Source organism: Melopsittacus undulatus, chromosome 12 (genome assembly GCF_012275295.1).
Source record: "Melopsittacus undulatus isolate bMelUnd1 chromosome 12, bMelUnd1.mat.Z, whole genome shotgun sequence".
Lineage (NCBI taxonomy): Eukaryota > Metazoa > Chordata > Aves > Psittaciformes > Psittaculidae > Melopsittacus > Melopsittacus undulatus.
Genome location: NC_047538.1, coordinates 20,599,724 through 20,621,677, shown reverse-complemented (window position 1 = coordinate 20,621,677; position 21,954 = coordinate 20,599,724). Strand labels below are relative to the sequence as shown.

General features: G+C 38.4%; 1 protein-coding gene across 1 annotated transcript in view; it reads right to left on the bottom strand.

Annotated features, from left to right (window-relative positions):
- The window catches only part of IFT81 (intraflagellar transport 81), a 40,976-nt gene that overhangs the window by 16,482 nt on the left and 2,540 nt on the right, over positions 1 to 21,954 (bottom strand). The window contains exons 4-10 of the mRNA XM_031045532.2: positions 19,566 to 19,655; positions 18,440 to 18,505; positions 18,011 to 18,121; positions 16,707 to 16,791; positions 9,034 to 9,197; positions 6,293 to 6,388; positions 4,195 to 4,341 (exon numbers count right to left, since the gene is read on the bottom strand). Coding sequence (XP_030901392.1) covers positions 4,195 to 4,341; positions 6,293 to 6,388; positions 9,034 to 9,197; positions 16,707 to 16,791; positions 18,011 to 18,121; positions 18,440 to 18,505; positions 19,566 to 19,655 — 759 coding nt within the window. The remainder of the gene's footprint in view (positions 1 to 4,194; positions 4,342 to 6,292; positions 6,389 to 9,033; positions 9,198 to 16,706; positions 16,792 to 18,010; positions 18,122 to 18,439; positions 18,506 to 19,565; positions 19,656 to 21,954) is intronic.

Genomic DNA, 21,954 nt, shown 5'->3' with positions numbered 1-21,954 from the left:
TTATTGGCCAGCTCAATCAGGCAAATTCTTCATTAGCATTAAGTAGGGTATCTCTCCTAGGAGAGCTTGCTTCTAGTCAGGAAGGAGATATTAAAGTTGCCATCACTAATAATTTGGATCAATCAGAATCCTTATAATGAAAACCCATCCTTAGTTATCACTGAAAATGCACAGCTCAATAAGATGGATGATTTATTCATGCCAGTGGGTGCTGAACGAGCATTCAGTTCAGTACAGATTCGTCTGAATCACTGCATACATTTGGCTTAAATGATGGTTAACTTCTTACAGCAAAAAGCTTCTGGCTTCTGTAAGAACCCTACAGTTTTGCCACTGTTGTTCTCACACCCTGATTACCAGCTACTCTCCTATTTGCGTGTGGAAAGAGCCTTTGATAGACAGAATATAACTGGACCTAGAACCATAGTGAAAAGTTAAGAGAAAGACAGCAAATGCATAAGGTAACATCCCTGGGTCCTGGCTTAAACTGTTTAACATTCAAATTGGGAGCTCCTTTACAGCTACTTTCTTAAAATCCCACCCACCTAATTTGGAGCCTGGTAACTTGTTTGGATGGATTCAGACAGACCTGACAGTTTGAGAGGAAAAGTGGCAAGATTTATGGTCCAAAACTGTTTGTTTGCAAAGTGAAACCCTTTTTAGATTGTTTTACCAGGAGGCAGGTAGGCATGGATGAGAAAATTAAACTCCTTATGTAAATGAATGTGCAAACCTCACGTATCTTAACAACCTGATAGGATTTTCCATGCTGCACTCTCAAAAGCGCATTCATTTCAACTACTGTAGCGAAGCACCGTGATGGCACTGCTGTTCTGATGCCTTGGGAAAGACTAGGTCCTTGGGGCCCTATGCTGAGCTCTGAAAAGCACAATGCATTGTGTAAAGAGCTAAAAATACCCCAGCTTTACCTAGGATCACTTGTAATTGAACCATCTAGCCTTCTAAGTGTCAACATTTGATTCCCTAATTTTCAGGATCTGACAGCTGCAGCGAGGAACCTGCCAACTCTACCCCGTGCTCATTGTGCTTTGTTTGAAGTACTTGAAAAGATTCTGTAATCCCTGAAACAGACAATTTATTCCTGCTTTTTTGTGTGCTTGATGTAAATGAGTTGGTTATTCCCTGCTGTTTCCTCTAAGTTCTATCTAGGTGTAGAGCCTCTCCAATGCTGTAACATTCCTTTTTACAATTACAGAATAAAGGAGAACGCCAGCACCTGAAAACATGAGCCAGGATTGACCTTTTGAGGTCTTCTTAGCACTTCAGTCACCAAGTGGAGATCCAAATAGTGGGATCCAAACACCAGCACAAGCTGGGAAGGCACCATTTCTTTGATTGCCAAGTCTTGTGAGTGCCATGATGTAAGAGGATACAGCAAAGTGAGACAGAGGGAAGATGAGAAATATTGGGAATGGGAGAAAAATAGTGCTTTGATTAAACTGTAGCATTCAGATAGGTAAAACATGGCAGGATTAAAAGCCCATTTTAAACCTAAGACAGCAAAGCTATTTGTTAAAACCCCTGCTTTCTTCCTTTTTGAAACTGGAGGAACTAAATGTAAAATGTGTGTGACTGCAAAGAGAAAGCCTAAGGAAGCTTTTGGCTGTCTGAGAGTGCAAAGCGAAGGTTGAATGTACAACCCCTTTCTGTCCCCATCAAACACGTGTATTGAAGCAGTGACTCACCACTACATTAATCAAGATCTCCTTCTGCATTGGCTCAAAGCTGGAGTAACAAAGCACTGAACCAGAAAACACAAATCTAAAGGCATAACATACCAGAAATGTACCTATAGCAAAAGGTTGTCTGGTGAACTGATGAGAGAGAACCTGTTCACTTCACTTTTGCTTCCATGCCAACTTATTTGTCTCATTTATCAGTGGTGTCTTCTCGAAACCTAGGCTGAAGCAGGACTGTATCTGTAAGATGCATTTGCAATGTAATTAATGTACTTTAAGGAGATACAAAAAGTACAGTACCAAGGTCCTTCACAGCATTTTTGGCAGCAGATACTTATGAAATAATTAAATACCACTATCTCCATTTTCCAGATGAGGAAACTGTGACCTTTGCAAAAGAGGTGATCAAGATAAACAAGAATTCAAACCCTTCCCTAGTTTTTAGCCATAGGAAACACTTTTTCATGCTTTATACTGCTGCCTGTTAGTACCACTGCAGTTTACCTAATGATATCATGATCAAGACATGGATTGTACAGTAATGCCTTCCTTGGGCCAGTATCAGAAAGGATTTTACAAACCAGGAAATGCTTCTAATGAAAAGACAAACACTTCTTAGTTTAAAGCTGATGGTTTGGCCCAAACTGCTCTCATTTGTTTCTCCTCAAAAAAGAAGACTTGAAAGATTTAAGAAGTCAAAAGCAGAACACATTTGAGCAAAAGAAAGGCAGATTATGTTCAAAACAGGTCTTTTTTTCTGTCTTGAGCCTCATGTCAGACACTTAAATTTTTATTACAAAGCCTCTTATAAGGTTCCTTCTCAGGAGGTTTCCCTCCTGCCCTGTTCTCCTTGAATTTCTATGGATCAGAGTTTGCTCTCCTTCTCAAGAACAGGCACAACACTAATTATTTCTGCACATGCATTATCTGTGCATGTGTAGATAATGTAAAACATATGCTGCTCTCTTGGTAATGCATTCTTGTTGATCTATTAAATACTTCTTTCCCATCACGTCATGAAACACAGACTGTCTGCTTTCTGGCTTTACTTTTCACTTAAAAAGTTGTCAAGGACCCTAACAACATGGCCCCATGGGCTCAAAACCTTGTAGTGGAGAGGAATCTAACACAGAGGTCTTATTATTGCTTGGAACACCCTTAGAATATGTATAGTGTATCATGGTCAGAGAAATCAGCATCTCAGTTGTTCAGTGTCTGTGCCATAACTTCCACCTGTAGCTTTCATCTTCATGTACAGAAGAGGAGAAAGACAAGAGGCACGAGTGAAATATGCATGGGTTCCATACCACACAGAAGCTTGGTGTACGGGTGTACACATACACATTTCCACACTTGCTTTACTCTTTAAAACTCCTTTAAAAGAAAACTGATGTTTGTGGAGCGGGCATGTCCTATGGGATTAGGAAGGGAGTTCCTGCTACAAAAGGCGTTCCCTGGTTTGAGTAGTATGTAAAAAAAGCACAGAAACAGGCAAAGAGAAAGAAAGCAGAGTGTTACTCTTGATAAATGGCAGTGCTAATGAAGGCAATACAGGAGGGCATGAGAAGATAATTAAGTCAAAGAATGATGCAGCTAAAATATTCCTTGCTCTAGTGAGTCTTCCTGGAAGTACACTTAACAGGCTTTATCCAAACAGAGAAAAACTACTGTTGTCAGGAAAGTCAATTCATTTTCCTGACAAACCAGTACCCAGCTGCAGCAGCTGGATTCCCTGCAAACTTCTGAAGAAGAAAAAGCTGCTTTGTTAAGTACAGCTTCAAATATGACTTGCCTGAGCTACAGTGTCTGCTTGTTGGAGGATGTACTGCAGCTGAGCTTCAGGAGGGTCTGGGGAAATTTAACTCAAAACTACAACAGGATTAACTGCATTTCTGATATTACTGGTATTATGCTTTATGATCAGACATCATATAGGGAATGGACAGTAAAGCAGATTTTTATTGCACACCAAGTAATAAAATTAATCAATGTTACTCCTCTCTTGAGCTCCTAATCAGCGAGTCATTAACTTCTGTAGTTAGTTATTTGCCATCACACCCTTGTGATATTGATGTTATTCTGATCCAGAGTCTGGAATATCAAGACAGCCAACATTAAATCCTCATATACCTTGCAATCTATTAGGTACAATGTGAGGAATTTAAATTAGAATTTGAAAATGGCTACAACTCAAGTACTGTTGCAGTATAAATAGTGGGAGGCATTTAAAAGCATTGGATAGCACCTGTATTATCTGTACTTCAAAACCCAAGTCTTCAAATATGATCATTTTGGACTTTGAGCATTAGAAAACCCAGAGGCCAATGCATTGCAATGCTGAGGCCATGTAGTTTGACAGGATACTATAAAGGTGGATAGGATACTGTAGGAGCAGTCATTGCAATGTAAAGTTAAAAGAAAATGGTGAGTTAACAAAAACTGATCCATCTCTCAAAGACTTCCTCTTCCTTATATCCCCTGTTACAGTGCATACCTCATCCCCTTTCAGAACTTCAGAGCCTTCCAACTCATGGGCCTGGCTGGTCTTCTGCTGCATCTGCTTTTCAACACTGGACAGCTCTTCCTTAGCAGCCTGAAGTTCCTCGGCCTTGGCTTCCTTCTTCCGGGACATTATAGATGCCTGCGTGATCATTAAAAATGCATATGGACGAGTAAAGTAAAAACTGCCTTCCTTCAGCATTAGTAAAATGTAATCCATTACATTTCAGGCACTGCACCACTGAAACCACATTTTAACTGTCAGAAACTGTTTTTCATTAAGAAATGTGAGCATGTTTCACTGCAGAGAAGAAAGCATTGATTATTCATTAGATACAGTGGGTTAAACCGCAGCTCCTCTGAAGTTGATTGCAGGCTCCCAACTTCCTTCAGTGTGGCTGAGATCCCAAACACACCCTTTTTCACAAGTTCGTGTTGATAGATTTTAGATTTCCATTTCTTCACCTCATTTTTTCCATTTTCATTGAAGGAAAGGTGGGCATTTTAGCTGCTTCATTTCTTCTACTTAGTCCCTTTCTGCACATATGTAAGATGCACCAACATGGCTTAACTGGAAAGTTATCCAAGATTTCACAAATGTCATAATACAGATTTTTATAACTCCAACCTACTCCAACCTACAGAAATATGTTATCCTAACAGCAGATCTGAGCCACTAAATCTTGGCAAATAGCTGGAAGACAATGAATAAAGCAATACAGTACAGAAATAGTGTAGATTACAGATTATTCCTCTTTTTGAGTCTAGAAGATGAAGCATTTAAAAACCAGTATTTTACACAAGACAATATTTCATAGTACCTAAGATTTGACCAGAAGCTGATGGATTTTGGAGCATAAGTGTACTTTTGTTCAATAAAAAGAAGAAAAAAAGGCATTGTTATTGACACAACAGATTAATTTTGATGCATGTGCAGGAATTGGGAGGCATGGATGGTTTCTTCATACAAAAGGGAAAACTTACAAAGAAATGAAGCAAAATACACAGCAGCTTTCTTCCACTAGGTGAAAAGAACCAGCTTTATGTCTAAAACTACACCTATCAGAGTTCTGCTGGGGCAGGATCTCGGCTCTTTGCTTCACGAGGTATCTGCAGTGACAAACTGTGAAACATATATGATCACTGTGTGAAACAGAAGCCAGTCCCTCGCAGAACAAAGCAAAGACCACCACATGCTTTCAACTCACAGCAGCAACCTCAACTCCTGCAGTGGTTCCTCCACTGAACACAATTATATCCCGAGCCTGCTGGTCCTGCTACCAGCACATTATGTGGCAGCTTTTCTTTTGGGAAGAGCATCTCTTATAGAACAAAACGGTGCATTTCCTATTGCATATGTGACTGAACTGCAGGATGCATTTTATCACTATTTTTTTCCTCCCACTGATCCATTTTATTTCAGCCTTTTTATTTTTTGAACCATCACCATAAGCATCATCATGAAAATCGTCATTAAAATTAGCAGTGGTACAGGCTGCCTGGAAAAGAAACCACATTTCTGTGTAAGCTCTGAAAATCTCAGAGTTCATAAATCCATTTTAGAACTTGTGAATTTACTCAGACTAGACCAGACAGCCTATTTTATAGAAAGCCTATTTTATAGCCTCAGGATGAATAAAAAGAAATCAAAGGATACCTTCTTAATAGATGCAACAGGAAAAATAGCATGTGGTCAAACACAAGCAAGGGGTACAACTGAAAGCAAGCCTTGCCTCCAGGGCTGGCTGCAGCCATCAGCCCACATGCTGCCTCTTAAGAATCTGTCCACAGCTGGAGCTTTACCAAAATAGCTCCTCCAAAATGATGCTTCCAGAATTCCTGGGATGCAGCTGAAGGGCAACACCTAACAGCAGAAGGACAGCAGTCGATATGAACTCACTAACGTGCCTGAAAGCAAGTGTCTGACTCAACTCTTAACATACATATGTTCAACAGCTATTTATTTGCTTTTTGTCCTCCCTTATTATGCATTTCACTAATTTATGCTAAATAAAGACAAAAATCAGGACGTAAAACAATCTGGGACTGAAATTGCTGCACTGCTTCTGCTTAACAAATGCTTTGTCCCTTACCTGTTGGCGGTACATGGACAATTTGCTATTAGCTGGCTCATACTTCACCATTCTTTTCTCAATAAGCTGATTCATTTGTGCATTTACTTCATTTATCTGCAAAACAGAGCAGAAAACTAAGGAAATGAAGCTTTATTTCTTTGTCTTCTCCCAAGAATTAAATGCTTTGCAAACCAGATTTTCAATCCAGCTAGTTCCATTTTTAAAACAGAGAAACAAACCCAAAAACCTCAGTGAGTCATTAAGCACTGGCCAGGAAGAGGCTATGGTTTTGCACTTCCAGTTCTGTGCCTTTATGATAAGGCAGAAGCATGACATTGGCCCTGAAAATGAAATAAACTGGTGTACAGGGAGAGCAAATGCAAAGGAATTGGTAGAGATGGAAAAAAGACTCATATTGTGACACACTGTATGAAAACTGTAATTTTATCAATATTAACTAACATTCCTTTTCATTCAACCATTTATCACAAGTTTAAAGGGGAGTGAGCAAAGACTAAGTTATACCAAATTCATCAATACTTTGAAGAGTTGCAGACCATCATATCCCAGCTCTATTGTACCTTCTTTCTACTGCTGCAAAATGCAGTTTCTCCATAGTCTCTTTGCTGGTCCACAGTCTCAAACTGTTGATGTTCATTCTAGCTGAAGCTTTAGAGCCCACTGCACCTGTAAATCACAGCTACACCAGTGTACTGATTCCAGCTCTTCCAGTCCTGACTTAATGCTACCCTGGGACTCTCACCAGCCATGGAAACTGCAGCCCTAGCAACCTTCCTTTAATTCTCTGCTAACTAGATGAGTGCTGATAAGCAGTGTAAATATGTGCTGAAATCCAATAATGTCAAATCGTACCGCAGGTAGCACTGGGCATTCCCCAGACATTTCCATGAGCAATATTCATGCACTTTCAAACCTAAGTCTTTCAAACAAAGTGCTCCATAGGACTAAAAATACTCCACCACCTGTGAATTCTATTCCTTTACAAAAGCTATTAGTGGTAGAAGAGGCCTGAATTTGAAGATGGCATAAGAATTCCCTTGTGTGGATAAATTCCTGGTTTATATGTTAGAAAATGCAGGACTGTGGCATGCTCAGCGCAATCCAGTTCCTTTTTAAGGCACTGAGAAAACAGAAGGTTGACTTTTAAAAAAAGAAATGCTGTCTAAGGCCATGCTGTGATAACAGCCAAGTAGATGACATTATCTATTTTGGGTTTATTATCTATTAAGAAGAGCATACTTCCAAAATATAACAAATTAAAAGGTGACCTCATGGAGAAAGAGGGGAAAAAAAAACAACTTTGAATCTTTTTACAATATTGCCCAAAATATTGTAAAAAACCCCAACAATAGTCTTGGAAAGGAAAGTGCAAACCCAGGCTTCAAGTGTAGCTGAAAGAAATAACTGCAACCACAAACACTGTTGTGATTAGAAAACATGCCCGAGGAAAGCAGAGGCTAAACCACAGAGCTGGTTTATTATTTCAGACCTCATCTACCATTTAATAATGCTGCATCCTTAAAAGTCAAATGATCAGGATCTAAAATAGCATTAGGCTGTCAGTGACTTTACTTTTGTCAAAAGTAGTCTTAACCTTAAAATAGGATGTATTCCTGATGACACTTGACTGCTGATTCTCCTCTGATCCAAGAAACCTGTGGACATTTCTTGCATTACTTTGGCATGCTCTGTGTGTGAATGGACAGGCTACTGTGAAGTTGATCACTTGCTTCAAGACAAAAGAAGGATGGTGAATGGCAGCCCTCACACCCATGGGTAAATCATTCTGTGATCCATTACAAATACTCTGTTTCCTCATTTTCTATATTTCACAGCAGAGCCTGAGTTGGAGATCCCAGGGATAATAAAAACCAGCTGGTAAAAGAAGCTGACAGTGAGACTGAACAGTCTCATAGCTAGTACTATGTAGGACTAGTCTTCATACCCTAGCTAATACAGTTGTAAATCTTCATCAGCATCAGTAGAAATACTAATAATTAACGTTCATATAAATTCTTCTAGAATATAATGTTACTTGTTTTATCTTCCATTTAGGATCATGCAAATATGAAAACTTCATTGAATGAAAGAAATGGACTTCCGTGGCAACAAATACCTCTGCACATTGTGGATATACACTACAAATAAGGACTATTGCTCATTCTAACACCATTTGTTTCTAACATCTGAAAAAATCTGGAAAGGTAAATTAAGTATTTGATTCCAAAATTTCCTTTGGGCTTCCCAACTAAACCAACCTATTCCAAACACTAAGGACTTCTGAGCCACTGCACTTTAAAACACAATATTGTGTAGATGTATCACCCTGAGAACATTGTTCACCACTCCATAAACGCTCTCTATATGCTGCTGTAAACTCCCTTGATACCAGTGAGAGTTTAAACCAAGTGAAATCTGAAGAGAATGAAAATGAAATCTTTAGTGCTAATGTAACACCTCTGCTCATACCACAGGAAATTGCTAACACGATTTTCTAAACAGCATTTAAGGACATGGTTGGTTTGGGGCTGGTTTGGGGCTTGTTTTCTTGTTTGTTTTGTGGGTATTTTTAGAAACTTGCCTGGGAGCTTGCATTTAGTAATTAACACATCTTCTGGTTTACAACTGAAGGGATGTTCCTTTGGGAGTTAGACATTTTCTCAAGGATATAAAGTAGTGTACAAGAACCTTAGACTATGCTACGGAATACAAATTAAGCGTGGCCTTGGTTAGCTTACCTTGCTTTCAAGTACACTGAGATCAGATTGACTCATAGCTGGCTCTGCAGCCACCTTTTGTAAGATACATGTTGAATTCTTCTTACTTTCCAGCTCTCTAGGTAATTTTTCAGTAACCAGGTATGTATTGAAATTTATCTCCTCTTCCAGTTTCTTCATTAAACCTTAAAAGCAAATTAAATCAGTGTGTCTATAAAAGTAACATAGCAGATAATTAAGTCTGATTTTACCAATACTTTAAGTATTTAGTAGCAGATTATGATAACAACAGCATAACACTTGAATATTCTTTCCAGTGCTCAAAGAAACAGATTTAGGTTTTTGATTTAGATTTTTTATCTGGATGTTAAATAATATAAGTATTATTATCCATCTGTATCTCCAGCATACACCTATTAACTCCTTGACACAATCTTTTCATCAACAAACAAGGAAATCCCTTCTTACATGAAATTCCAGCTGAATCAGATGCAAAATTCAACACGCAGCACTGACACAGAAAGCCATTAACCTGATGTGCACCTTACACACATCAACACACTGGATTCTGTGTTACTTGTGTTGTGGATTACATTCTTCTGAAACCTTCAAAGTGAAGAGCTAGACTCTGGTTGCTTATGCAGAGGCTGATGAGGGGCAGTAAAGCATATCACAGCTATGCTGTACCCCATAGAACTTCCCTGGCTGGACCAGGGCAGGAGTGTGCATCCTGAAGCTGGTGCTACTCACAGATTACAGAGTTCATTGTTTCATGTGAATTACTTCATCTATAGACAGAAATTATCTCAGGGTGAATCCTTTATCTGTACAAAGATCTTAATTTGGCCTAGCTCATGTATAGACTTAGTATATCCTTGGAAAGTCTCCCTGAAAATAAAACTTCATTTCAATCTGGCATCTAAAAAGCCCTTAAAATGAGCAGAATTTAATGTATGCCTACTTTAAGGGTCTTTTGCATTGCTGGAACACTTATAAATTGCCTCTCTGTAAATAGCACACTATTTTTTTCTTGCAAGAACAAGCATTCACTTTCAGGACAGGATAGAGACTATGAATGCTGAAAATAACAATAAAATAGAAAAACCAAGAAGGAATTCCTGAGTAGTGATATAAAAAAAATCTGCTGAGAAAAGCAACTCCATTTGTAAGTCTTGCTCTACACAAGCCTGGTGCATACTGCATGTTACCATGCTTAGGATGACTTGGCTCTTACCAGGTCATTTAGCCTTCTTAGCAGATAAATACAGGTACCTACAGTTAAGAACAATACACAGCTAAGAAAAAAATGCAACAGAGATGGAAAAGGAGGTAGGTGAAAGCAGAACTTGTGGTTCTCAGGCTGAAGAGCCTGCTGACCACATCCCTGACTGACAAAAGGAGGAGGTCAGAGCAAAGTGAAATAGAAGCCTAGGAAAATGTGCCCCCAGGGCTTCTAGATCCTCCTCACCCTCTGCTCCCAGCTCAGACTGAAAGGGAAGCTACTGGGTTTAGCTGCCAGAGGGGAAATAAGCCATTAGCTCTTGAGAAAGCCTCAAGAACTAGAAGAAAACAGACCCTAGGGTTGCTAACAAAGTCAGGTCAACATAAACTAAACAACTAACTAGGAGTGGGAATTCCTCTTTTCCAGCAGTTTAGTTTGTTGATTTCTGTTTATGAAAAGCAACACTGCCACAGGACCCTTTCCCCTTTGTGGAAAAGTCATTTATCTTGTGCAAAACAAACAGCATTGATACTGGTGTCAGAATGGGTTAACAGAATGGGTATGCAAAAGCCATTGTGTACATGGCACTACAGCTATACCCTGAGAAACACACCTGGACTCACTGAGATTTCCCACTTCTTTCTTCCACAAGAACTTGATTCCAGTCTTCCTCAGCCCACGACAGAGCTGGGCAGGAGGGACCACATTTTAATGTCTCACTAGAGATCTACCACCTCTGCAAACGTGGCAAAGCTTCCCACGTATGCTGTGAGCAGAATTACACCTCAGAACTGACTAGAAACACAGTTTGATATTTAAAACCAAGACCTTTGGTGTTGAAACCAAAGTGATATCAGTTTCATTATGCTGATATTAAATATTAATATTTTAATCAAACTGATTTCTTGCTTTCCTCTTAGTAGCAAAAGAAAGCTGCATCTACAGCCTATACTTTATTTCTTCCACCTCTCCAGTTTCCTTATAGAACTGTACATGCCTCTGTGATTTATTGTAGATATGACACTCAGGAAACAGCCACGCCTGAACAACTGCTTTCATGAGAGTGGGGACATATGCCTCCACAGGGTATAGCCTTGATCACTATCTAGATCCGTTTCTCAGATACCTCTGAGCTACTACCAACTCCTTTTACACACTGCATCACGCTTACTCTTGACGGCTCAGCAAGCAATGAAGCGAGTTGAGACTTGACAACTTCATGGGGAAAGACATGATGATGTCAACATCCCTCATGACTAATGTAGTTTCTTTCCTAACTACTCCGGATATATTTTCCATCCTATACAATTCAACATAACACAGGGAGAAGTAACTACCCGAGAGCTACGTTTGCTGCTTAACAGAACCTTAAAAAACAAAACGTAGGGCAGGTTTTGGTTTAATCTTTTTCTCATTGAAAAACATTCTTGTTTCAAATTCCCAGGCTGGAGGAAAGAAAAGCAAGCATGCTTTAAATCTTTCCATTACACATATAAATTCTGTTTTTAATGTTTCAACATTGACTTATGGTTACAAAATCCACATACGTAAGCTGCACAGAAAGCCTGGCTCTGTGCCCTAAGGTTATTTTAGCAAGGTTCTGCCAACCAAGTATTTACATGTGGAGAGCTACTTAGAGCAACTCATGTTTTCCATTCAGATTTTTTTGTTATTCTTACAAAGAGAGGGATGGGAGAGGAGTTTCTTCATGCTTGCTCAGTCATGTAGAAAAGAGGCAATTTTCTGTGCATAATTCTGCTAATTGATCTAAAAACCATTCTATGAAAACTTGATGCACTTCTTTTCCCTCTTCAGGCTACCAATTGTGTGCATCCTGTCTCAAAACTATCTGCAGCAATAACTGATTTTAAACCAAGAAAAAAGGGGACAGTGCAAGAAGAGCACTCATTTCATAGACTACCTGGCAACACTTTGTTTAAGACCACATAGGAAGGCGTGTTTAGAACAAACTTCCACATGCCATTCACTTCCATCAGAGCCTTCCCTTCCCTTTCTGCAACCACCCTCACTAAGAGAGTATGTAAATTATTCCCTCCACAGCTTCCAATATTTAGCTGAAGGAAACTGGAAGTGATATCAGAGGCCTGGCACATGCAAACAGTGACAGATTATGATCAAAATCATCCCTTTGATATCTCCCTGAAGACCTAAAAAGCTTCCAGAATTTGCCTTTGTTAAGTTATTCTTTCCATACTTATCATTATTGATGGTCTTCAAAAATCTCTCTGACCTTTCAACATTCTTCCTGAGCTCTGGTCAATGGACACAGTGTTGCAGTGATGAATACATCAGAGCTAAGAAGAGGTAATACAACTGTCCCACTCCATTTTCTTCCAGAAATATATGTATGGATAGCACCAAATCTTTCAGACCATTCTCCCATTTTATGCTATAAACCACAAGTCCTTTTCAGAGTCACTTCTTAGAAAAATGTCCCACATGCTATAATGACATCCTAGAGGAATACTGTGGCATTCTGCTATTCCTTAAAATACATACTGTTGGCACAGACTTGGCTTTCTAAGTGATTAAGGTCACTTCAAATCAACAGTCTCCTCATTACTCAGTCATTGCCCCTATTTTTAGTTCTCCTGGCTATGTTACCAGACCTCATCTGCTGTTTTCTTTCAGGTGCCCAGTGTAAATACTAAACAAAAAAGAGCCCCACACTGATTTCTGCATGTCCCAAATAGAAATGCATCCACTCAGTGATGATTCCTTGATTAATTCTCTTTCCAAAACCTTCAACAAACTCCTTTTAATCCTCTTAACAGAGCCCATGATGAATTATGCTGCCTTGTTTGTTCTTCAAAATAGGGTGCCAGTTAAGAGTCAATGGTCTTAAAGAAGTCAGCCACAGCAATACTATGACTCTGACCAACCAGGCTTGAATTCTCATCAGAGACATCAGGTTAGTGTGAAAGTGCTTTAACCCCTGAGCTTGCATCAGTTGACAGTGACTTTATAATAAAGAAATCATTTCAAGATGGAAATAAAGTTCCACCTAAGCCATTCTCCTTTACCAAATACATCTATAATATACCACAACAATGGTATCTTTCAGGTTCTCGGTGCTCTAAATCTATTACTACATATTAACTTAAGGAAGTATAAAAATGACACATTTCACTGTTTATCAATAACCATCTTAATACATTCTTTTAATCAATATTTTCCAGTCATCCACTTCTTCATATTTCTGCCAATAAAGTGAACAATCATGTCCTATAAAATGAACAGAGATCAAGGATTTCAGTAATTCTGTTCGATTCTTGGCATTAAACATTTCTGTCTGTGCCAGCAGAGATATTCAAAGCAAAAAGAAGGGAATCTTGCTGAGGAAGCATGAGCTAGATTATGCAGACAAGTGGTCAGTGCTAATAAAAATGCTATTCATAGCTGGAATAACAAGACTACTACAAAAAAAAACCCAGAAACCCTAAATTCATGTTACTGCTATCAACAGCAACTGCCTCTCTATAGTTAAATATACTGAGTAGTACTGAAAAACCACCAAGGAGTCTGCTGTAGAAGCCAGTATGATCAGCCTTAGTCCACAGAGCATTTCAAAACAATCACCTGGTTTTCATGATATAACACAAAGTCTTCTAAATATTCTATTTCCAAGACTTACAAACCTACTAACCATAAGCTGTACTTTCCTGGCTTACCTAAAGCAGACTGATGCTAATTGCATACAAATGATACTCATCAATATGTGCTACTTGCATTCCTTTTCATTTCTTTAAAGTACTTCATCCTAACTTAATTATAGGATGAAGTGATCAAAGCAGCATCTGTAAGACACAAAAAAGCTTTTACTCATTATTAACAACTTCTATCGTTGTGTCTTGCTTTGGAAGTAAAACCACCTGAAGGATTATAAAATCATTTTAAAGGGAAGTCTAAATTGCAGTGAAAATCCACACCTACCAAGCATCTCCTGACCTGTCAGCACACAAGTTATACTGACCTGAGCAGGCAGCTGAGGGACTAAACTGCAGCCAGAGGGAGTTTTTAAAGTAAAATAAATTGTGTTAACTGTAGCCCAACACAGCTTTTAAAATAAATGGGATCCTGTTCAGTGCACTGTGGTCACCTCGTTTCAATTACTTCAAACACACAGTTGGCATTCTGCAATTGCTACTACAGGCTTTGTCTTTGTAACTACTACAGAGAAAAGCAGTTGCAGAGCACCATGCTGGAGTCTTTGTTTGGGCAACATTTCAACATAAGTTTTCTTGAGTCATGACTCTGAATTTTTCTTCAGAACATCCAAACACTTTTTCCAATGCAAACAGGACTCAAGATAAGGAAATTAAATATGTTAACTTTATCTTTATTTTCATCTCAACAATCAAATGACATATTTACTGCCTTTTATTATGTTACCTTCGCTTCTGTGAACTGAACCCATCAAGTTTCCACTGGCCTTAAAAAAAAACAACCCAGGAACTGAAATAGAACTGTTGACACAGCTTTGCTGTATAAACTGTCTGATACCTACTGCAAAAATGGAACAGTTATAAAATCCACTGCAGGTCCCTTGGAGAAGATAGTTCAGATACTCTTAGTTCAATCTGTGGTTCAGCAGCTGATGAGCATCATAAAAGAATTACAGTAAAATCACAAAGTAAAAGCAATTCAGCGTGGTGGTGATGGAAAAATCTGTCTAACTCAAAGCGACTGCCAAAGCAGTTATGTGATGCAACGGGAATATTAACTGCACCTGAAAGAGCAGGACAATGACTTACTTTGTGCAGTTTAAATCTATAGACAGATTCTATAATCTTGGATGTAATTTATATGTATAATAAAAATCATTCTATGGCTCTTTTTTTACCACAGCAACTTCAAATGCAACTGGAAAAGCCCTGAGAAAGGATCATTCTGAGTCTTACACCTCCACGCTACTTTACATGCAGTAAAGTATTTGCCTATAAATCAACCCTAATCTCTGCATGAACAGCATATAAAACATCTATTGATCCTGTGATGTGTTATTAGCGACTAAGTGCAAGAGACAAACTGAAGGGGGGTAAGTGATTTGCCAAAGATCACATACATCTGAAGCACTGAACCCTAACCTGACTTCCAGTTTTGTTGACAAACTGCCAGGCTAATCCTTCTTATATTTCCCTTAAAGTGATTAAACCGGCAGAAAACTAGGTATTGCCAAATCGTAGCCTTTGGAGACAGTTAGTTATGCATTTATCTAGTAACTGCAACTCCTTCCCACCTGCTATTTTGATAAACAATCATATAGTACAAACTTACTCCACAATTACTATAACTTATTTGCTGAGCTGATTTGCAGACTGAGATATCACTGAAAATGAGGAGAAACAATCTTGCTGTTTTACAAGTGCCTGTAGTGATAGGACAGGAGCTGATGGCTTTAAACTGAGAGGGGAGATTGCAATGAGTTCTTTGCTCATCTCAGCATAAGTTCTTCCCCGTGAGGGTGGTGAGGGTGCCCAGAGAAGCTGTGGCTGCCCCATCTCTGGCAGTGTTCAAGGCCAGGTTGGGCAGGGCTTGGAGGAACCTGCTCTAGTGGAAGGTGTCCCTGCCTGTGGCAGGGGATGAGCTGAAGGTCCCTTCCAACCCAAATCAGCCTGCAATTCTGTAATTAATGTAATACAGCAACAATCAGCTACAATCATGTAATGAGAACAAAGTATTATCATATGTAAACAAATATATTCATATATAAATATACAGGCTTCAATACATAGATATATCTAGTAAAAATATTTATAAACATAATCAGAAGCAAGTGTATGTATGTATATAAACCATGATCCATAAAAAAAGCATAATTAGAAAGTAGTTTTATTTTTAGTACTATGCAAAACTACAACACAAAATTGCACTACAATGAAAAAGAGGCCCTAAACCTTTCCAAACTTTCAAAGTATTTATAGGAGGTAACTAGAAGAAACAAACCTACACTGAATAAAACCAGAGTATTTCATGTGTCCGTATATTCATTGAGGAAGAAAAATTCAGAAGCAGCATTTCACCAACACTCAATTACAAATACAAAAGTCATAAAGCCTTTGAGAAGACAAGCTCCCGGTTTTGTAAGTGGTTTCTGATTTTTCCAACCCTTTGTATTTCCAACTGTGGGGTTTTTGGTTTTGGGTTTTTTTTCGAAGTATTATGGTCAGTATTCAATATTTAACTGGTTGAAGGCTTTTTTAAGAAGTGCACCTCAAAACTATGATTGATATCATCTTCCTTTGTGATTGTTTCCTTGGCTTTTTGTAGCAAGGCATATTCAGCCTTAGGATCTCCAGCATGTGCCTTTAGAACATGAGCTATTTCTTTCCTTAGATCCTCTTAAGTTCTATACGCTTTCTGGCATTACCATATTACTGAGAGCAGCCAATTTTGATTTCATTTCTAACAGAGAAGTGTAAACCCCCAGCCTTTATAGATTACTACTTACCTTCAGGTTTTGAATCCACTACTGCATGAAGCATTTCTTTCAGCTGAAGCTGTGCTCTTTGCAATCTCTGCTCTGCATGGAACAACTTTGGAGAGAGAATGGGACACAGATAAGCTCATTCCTTTGAAATGCATATTCAAACACCTAAAAAAAAAAGAATATCAAAACAAAAATCCCAAATATAAAAAATGATAGCTATGAACATCTGCTGATTGTTTCCCAAGGGAACATGCCAAAATAAATTCTCAGCAATTGGCCTGGCTTTACTCAATATTCTGTAGCGTTCATTGAGGATTCTTGTTCTCCCAAGTGGTTTCTTCTCCATGGCAGAAATTCATTGCTTAATTTTCAACCAAAAATACGAGTAGCTTGAACATCAGAACAACAACAAAAAGACAGCAAGACTCAGGATTGCGGCAGCTAACTATCCTTGTACTGCAGTTCTTGCAATGCCGCTGTCTTGTCACAGAGATCCACTGTCCAACCTGAGAGCACACTGGTAAGCTTGTTGCCAGATAACACCCAGCTGATGATCATTTTTGTGATGCAGATGATGTGCATCAAGAACTGGAATCAGCTGGACATCACATTCATTTACTTGTGATCTCACCCAGGTTCAAGCAAAGACTCAGCAGCTTGACAACCAACTGATTCACATTGGTTCCATATCCAGACATAGACTGCAATACTAGAAATCTGTGGGGATTTCCCCTTTTAATACAGTGTTGAAGTTAATGCTATGAATTTGGGAAGATGATGTATCAATATTGCACTGGATTTTATAAAATAATCTTGTTTTGACAACATAGCTGAGGAATTCAGATGTTAACTGTTTGCAGTGTTTCCTACAACAACCTTTTTGTTAAACTCAGGGACCAAAATCCCAAGGTTGCTCCTGAATCAATATTCCCACCCAGTGAAAAGCTGAGGTACTTGCTGTGCTCCTCAGCCCTTGAAATCTTAGCACAGATGCAGAGATACAAATCTAAGGAAACATTTGCTCACTCCCACAAAAAAAATTCTCTTTGGGTGCTACAACAGTAAGTCATGGAACATATCCTGGGACTGCTAAATGATGATGTCAGTGGCAGCTGAAACAGCCAAGTTCTTTGAATGAGCTCTTTGGATCTTGCAGGGTCAAGCCTCTTCCCTTAAAATGTACAGAGATATTTTAAATGGGATTTCATTTTCTGGTGCTGGAAGAAACACTGGATTGTTGTTCCTGATGTTCTTTTTTAATGCATTATTCCCAAACACACTGTCAACAACTATTTATTTTAATAGGTATGCTTTTACGGCAGTACCTGATTTTTTTGTTCCTGCTTCTGTTGAGCCAAAGATTCTTCTCTCTCTTTTTCTATACGAAGCTGTCTTGCTATTTCAAGAATTCGTGGATGATTTTGTACTGTCTCCACCTACAGCAAGTGGATAAATAGTGCATGTTACTGTCAGATAGCTGAGAAATACATTAAAGAGATCATGTGTTTCACAAGCTCACTGAGCACTTCCTTTCCATACATGTTACTACTCAGAAATGACAGCAAAGTTCTGGACCCAAGATTCTTAAAAGCTCTGGACTAACGCCTAGGGAGATTCTCTGTGGGTCAATTAGTTACTTGATTCCTTCCTAGACAGAGAGTATGTTTATCTTAATCCTTGTTTGCATTCCAAAATCAGAGTTGCAAGCCAAGGACTATGACACTGAAACTTAATAGTGTTACTTCTCTTATTACCCTCTTCTTAAGACGCTCCACTCTTTTGACAAGTTGATCTTTCTCCTCTTCCATTGCATCAATGTCCTAAAAAGTAGAAAAAAAAATAGATAAAGAAATGTTAATTTATTTACAGTATCATATGGACTGGACTAAATTCTGTTCAAATTAATACGAAAATCTGAATTCTTCTCTGAATACACTGAAATGGTTATAATTTTATTGATCTATGATCAGAACATAGAGGATTCCAATCTCTCTTCTCTCTTCCCCCACAGTTCCCACTCTCTTTCTGCTGACATTGCTTCATCTGCACTTTCCATTATTAATGTGAACATTTAAAATAAAAGCAGGTAGATTTCTCCAAACTAAAACCAAACAAACAGAAACCACCTTGCAAAAATCAGTATCAGTTCAACACCTCACGCAGTCTAACATACGGTTCTTAATGTTAGAACAACTGGCACACAATTTTGCACAGAGCTGCAGACAAGTGATGTTTGCTTACACTCCTTGTATTAGTATTGTGTTAGAAGAAACACTTTCTAGTGCTAAAACATGTATTTAATTATTATTCTCCTATTTTACAAGAGCAGGACTCCACAGATTGATAGTTATAAGACAAAAGGAAACAAATTCTCCAAATTTAGACCTTATCTCAACATTTGCTTAACTTGACTGCATGTCTTACTGAAAAGCTTTATACACTCTTCACTCTTTTGCTGAAACAGGGCAAATCTCGTTGCTTAACACCTGGGCCACACAGGATCATCATTTTTATTGACTTAAGCTCTTAATTCATTCAACTCCCTCTGAAATTCTTAGCCTGCATCAGTAAAGCAAACAGCTTTGTAGCAGTTTGCATTCAGAGGAAAGGGAGTTCTAATATTTGAAAATCCTGCTGAACAGAGTCTTGGCAGCCTTGGTTCCCAATCTGCTTCAGAAAGCTCAGCTCTAAGCACAAGTGAGGATTTGCTAAGCTGTTTGCCAACAGAGAACAGTTTCAAAAGGCAGCTGCAGTGCCCACCAGCTCTGACCTCTACAGCTTACACTGCAGTGAGTCCATAAACCCAACAAAAATAGAACTACTGACATTCCAAAAAACTCTAACAAAAAAGAGTTGTGTGATTTTGTCAGATTTTTTTACCCTTCTTATTTCTGCAGTAGATAAGCCAGATGTTTTGAGCTGCTCGCACTCCTTATGTAGGCTTTTAAATGCTTCCATCAGTTCTTCATACTATAAAATGAAATAAAAACCATGCAGAATGAGCTCTTCTAAGGATTTTCAGATCAACATGTTGCTTTGCTACTAAGACAGTAAATATTAAAAAAGTAAGATGATAACAAGAATTAAAGGTATTTTTTCCATCACAAAAGCTTGCCAACTTATAAAGCAAAAATAAAAAACCACAGTGAATTATCTGCTACTTGAAGGCACTGAAATTCAGAAGTTCCACAATTTCTTTGGTATTTTCACCTTATAATATGCAGCGTTATTTTCAAAAACAGGAAGATGTTATCTGAAAGGGATGATGCTGTATTAACAAATTATTCTCTTTTACTGTGTGTACATCACATACATAAATTTATCAACCCAAAAAGGAAGAGTTTGATCCCACAATATACTTGACTGAAGCAATGGGGCTTGAATTTAGAGAGCACTGAGTTTCAATCCGCCAAAGCAGTCCAAGAGCACACCTGACTTAACACGTGAGAAACAGTTTTGACACATTGCATAATCATGCCCTCAGTATATTACAGAGATTTATATATGCAGTTCAGTAGTTAGAAAGAAGTAGACAGTGTGCTACTTCCACACCAGTACAGTGCCCACCAGTAATCTTAAACTGAGAGGCAGTGTGAAAGTCTGTGTGGGTAGAGAAATAACAGGGGACAGAAAGAGTTTAGAAATATGGATAGGAAATAAATTTAGATTCAACTTGGGAGAAATGCAAGCTGAGACACAAGGAAAGATAATCTCCACAGAAACAGCCATTCAGTGAGATGGAAAAATCTAAAAAGAGAAGATCAAGTCATTGCTTACTTCCTGGAAAGAGCAATTGATATGAATGCTGAAAACAAAATGGCAATGGCAAGGGCCAGCTCAAACAAAGACATCCCAGCTATGAGCAGTGAAGCTGCAATTCTATTCTGTAAAACCCTAGGGAACCAGCATCTAGAATGCTCTGCTTATTTCTGGTTGTTTTAATATCAACATACTGACAAGCTGGAATGAATGAAAAAAAGCCAACAATAAAATGGCTACTAAGAAGATAAAATAATTAATGGGCAAATAAAGGCACGATAAGGTATAGACACACTGAACATGAAGAGCAAGTTACAGAAAAGTAAGAGTAAAAATTCAACTGGCCTGCATGGTATCACTTGGGTGTGACAGAAATACTTTAACAAATAACAGGTAGTCCCTGAGCAACTCTGTTCCTGATTGCTGATGTCCAGCAGCTTCCCTTTGCATGAATTCTCTACCTCTTGCAAAAGGTGATTTAAGTGAGTCTTTTCCTTATTGGGACACAGAATTTCAAGCCCAATGGCAAGATTCAAAGAAGGGCAGAGCACATTTTGGCAGAGTATAATGAAGGGCAGGTTTCTCACCTTCATCAAATAAAAGCTGCAGCTACCCCATGTGCACCCAAAGGGCACAACACAATCAAATGACCAAAGAACACCCAAGTTCCTATAGTGGAAAGAAAGGTACCTGGCACCTGGGAACAGCTCACTAAAGACTAGATTTATGCCTGAAGTTGCTTACTTTTAAATTAAGTACTGCAGCCAATCCAATGTTTAAATCACGAAACAACTAGCCAGTATCCCGAATATCTTGTTTAAATGATCTACAAAAGGATCATCTGTAAGATTCTTTCCAACTCCAACCATTCTATGATTCTATACACCCATAAAACTTGACCATGTTCAAAGATTTCCAAGCTCTTATATTTGAAATGTTTCTCTTAAAAGATACTATGGGAAGCCTGTATCTGAATTATTTAGGCTAAATTCTTTTACTCAATAGTATCTAAATATTTGCATTGTAATACTAACTTATATCAAGGCACTATATTATCCAGCTTCTGTTTTGAATTAATCAGCAGGGCATTAGTTAATAAGATGGTTATATTACTCTAATCCCCAAAAGGAACACATCTTAGGTAATGGAAATAATGGAGTTAGATATTTATACATACTAAGACTGTGACATACTGAAAAAGACCCCCATACAATCTGCATTCTTTTCTCTCTTTGCTGCTTCTGCTTAGTTACTCCAAATTATACATCCAGTATTGTTAGTGGCAACAAAAAAAATAAAGGACTTAGTCAAGCTTCAGTTAAACTACACAGCCTTGCTGGTGCAGTTAATAAATCAAGTTACCTGCTACAGACACTCAAAACTGCTGTGATTTTGCACTATACATAGCAAAAGGCAGAAAAAAATGGATAAAAATTAAGTAAATATGTACCTCAGATAATACAGATCTAAAACCATAACTTTGGTTCACTTTTAAGCTTTACATTTCAAA